Raw genomic sequence first — 2,717 nt, forward strand, 5'->3', positions numbered from 1 at the left:
CGCGGCTCCAGGGGACCAGCGCACTGTCGCGCCTGTGTGAGGGGGGCTGGAAGGAAGCCGGGCTCCTCCCGTGGGAGTGTCCCCTTTCCCACTCGGCAAAGACCCCGGCTCCGCAGAGTCCCCGTCTAGAAGCCCACGTCCTTCGACAGCCCTCGGAGGGCTGGGCACCTGTTTCGGGGGCCCCAGCACGGGAGGGGGAGCCTGGGGGTGGGGGTTCTCGGGCTGTGCCCAGGAAGAGACTTTGACACCTCCTCACACCAGTTTGAAATGCAGAATAAAGACAGTGCGAACCTGAGAAATGGGTTCTCATTTATCCCACGCGACCCACTTAAGTGCGTCTCTTTGAACTACAAATACCAACTTTGTATAAAACTCTTCTCGTTCTTGGCTGCCCCTGCCTTGCTCGTGTGCTAAAAACCCATACAGATCAGATCGCGGGGAGAGCGCGGCCGGGTCCCCCCACCCAACCCAGCCGGGTCTCCGGAGCGAAGGTCGGGGCGGGGGTCCGGGCGGTAGCGATTTGGGGGCGGCCTGTCTGTCGGATCTCGGGTTCCCACAGTCCTAGATGTGGCTGGTGACCCTAATACCCCTTCCGGACACCAGGTGGCGACCTCGCACCGCAGACCCAGGAAGCGGCTTCCAAACCCCAACCCGGCCCAGGGGCATGGTCACCGGGCACAACCGGTCCCGCCGCCCGGGCTCCAAACTGCCCTGCCCTTGTCGCCCTCCTGAACCAACCTTACGAAGGCTTTCGGCCCCTAAGCCATCACCAGGGCAGGGACTGCTTCTGCTATTAGGGCCTTGGTGCTCACCCACTGCTCCAGGCCCCTGACACTCTGTGCCATCGCACGTGCCAGTCAAAAGGGGCGAGCCCAGCCCCCAAGAATGCCGCACTAGTAGAGGAATTGGAAAGACACATCTGGGGGTGGTGGCCAGGGGTGCTATTAGATTCTAGAAAGGTGTTTCCATGAAACCAGCATAGAAATGCCAGGTGCAAATCACAGGAGGTTTTATTGGGCCTGTACAGAGAGAAATGCTTAGTTGTCAAAAAACAAAACAAAAAAAACAACTATGAACGGATCCCTGGCTTTGGGCTGTCCAACAGGGGTTGGACAGAACCCCTCCCCGCTAAGCCCAGGGTCAGGCTGCTATCAACGCAGCAAATGGGCCTGGGGGCCACACAGAGTGTGAGAGGGTCCAGGCCCCAGGGCCCTCCGCTTGGGGTCCTGCCTCTTCTTATTTTGTAAAAACCAGGACTAGATAGACTCTGGGGTGCCATGTCCCCCTGTAAGTATTGCCGCTGGATAGGAAAGTAAAAACTCCAAGGTGACAAATGGGCCAGCCTGAGGGAGGGGGAGTGGCTAGCTGATCACCTCATGACGGGTCAGTCCTGGAAGGCACAGCAGTACTGGCCGGGCTGGACAGCAGTCCCCTGCCTTGCTCACCCGTGGCCAGCTCATCCCCCAAGGTTACCCCACAGCCAGGGGCTGCAGGGGCCTCTGAGGCAGAGATGGAGCCAGGCAGTCCCTCCTCCTCCCTCCTCCCAGTGGCCTAGTCTGGGGCTGGGACCAGTCTGGGGTGTGTGGAGGGAGGTCTGGCCACAGGAGGGGCAGGGGCAGAGCGGGAGGGAATGTGAGCAGGCTGGCCCCGGGCCTGGTCCAGGCTTCGTGTGTCGGGGCCACTGCATGAAGGCTGCGGCCGGGACCAGACAGCCTCTGCACTTGCCCGTCTGCCACTCAAGGTCACAGCTGCTCCTGGGCCTCTCCTGAGCCTGTGCCTAGGCCCTTCCCCAGGGCCCATGCCAAAGCCCAGGCCTGCAAGGGGTCTGCCAGGAGGGAGAGCCCTGTCCACAGTGGGGGGGGGGGCACGGACCCTGTCAGAACCTGGGAGGCTGTGGGCCACACCCGTAGGGCAGGGATGGGGCAGGGGGGGCAGAGTAAGAAAGCCCACTCCTCCTTCGCTCCAGTCCTTCCCACCAGGGACCCACGGCCTCCGTGGTGGTAGTCACAGAGGTGGCCACCGTGTGGGGACAGGCAGTGAGAACATAACAGTGGCAAGGTGGGGGTGGTGCCAACCGCGAGGATGTGTGAGTTGTGCTTTAGTAGGGGTGTGTGTGGTGAGTTCCCAAGGGGCCAGGGGCAGAGAGCAGGAGGCCTCAGGCCTGGGGCCGCGGAGGGCCTGAGACTACCTCTCCTGCCCTGTCCGCTCCGTGGTCAGAGCACTGGGACCAGCACTTGTTCAGTCCTGAGTTAACCTGGTCGCCTGCCTCACAGATGGGGACGCAGAGGCAGGACGGTCGGCAGGGAGGCTGCTCTGAGTTTGCTTGGGCTCCGAAGACCCTGTGCTTAGACCTCCACGCCCCACCGCAGAGGCGGGACGGGTTAGTGCCGGGTGGAGAGCAGCGGTCCGTGGCTCCCCTTCCTGCAGAGCAGGGCTCTGTTCCGTCTGGGGGTGGCCTGTCCTGGGGCTCCCCGCCTGGAAGCGCTGGGCGCGTGCAGAGCCTCCTTTACTCAAGCCCAGAGCAAGTGCCCCGGACAGTCGTCCAGGGCAGCTGTCGCCCTCCGCATGCCCGCATCACGAGGACAAGGCTTGCCCTTCGCCCCGAGGGCTGGCCCTGCCCTGAGCTGGGGGGCAGCGGGCATCTTTGGTGCTTTGGCCCAGGGCGGCCCTAGGTCGCGGAGCCCAGCGAGTCCGAGTGCAGCGTGACGTAGCCCGAG

General features: G+C 63.2%; 1 protein-coding gene across 1 annotated transcript in view; it reads right to left on the bottom strand.

Moving 5' to 3' along the window:
- Positions 1-125: 125 nt before the first annotated feature.
- GPR153 (G protein-coupled receptor 153) overlaps positions 126-2,717 on the bottom strand; it is a gene marked incomplete at its 5' end in the record, with an annotated part of 25,644 nt that continues 23,052 nt past the window's right edge. Inside the window, one exon of the mRNA XM_005874363.1 lies at positions 126-168. Coding sequence (XP_005874425.1) covers positions 126-168 — 43 coding nt within the window. The remainder of the gene's footprint in view (positions 169-2,717) is intronic.

The sequence above is a fragment of the Myotis brandtii genome, unplaced genomic scaffold (assembly GCF_000412655.1).
Source record: "Myotis brandtii unplaced genomic scaffold, ASM41265v1 scaffold434, whole genome shotgun sequence".
Classification (NCBI taxonomy): Eukaryota; Metazoa; Chordata; class Mammalia; order Chiroptera; family Vespertilionidae; genus Myotis; species Myotis brandtii.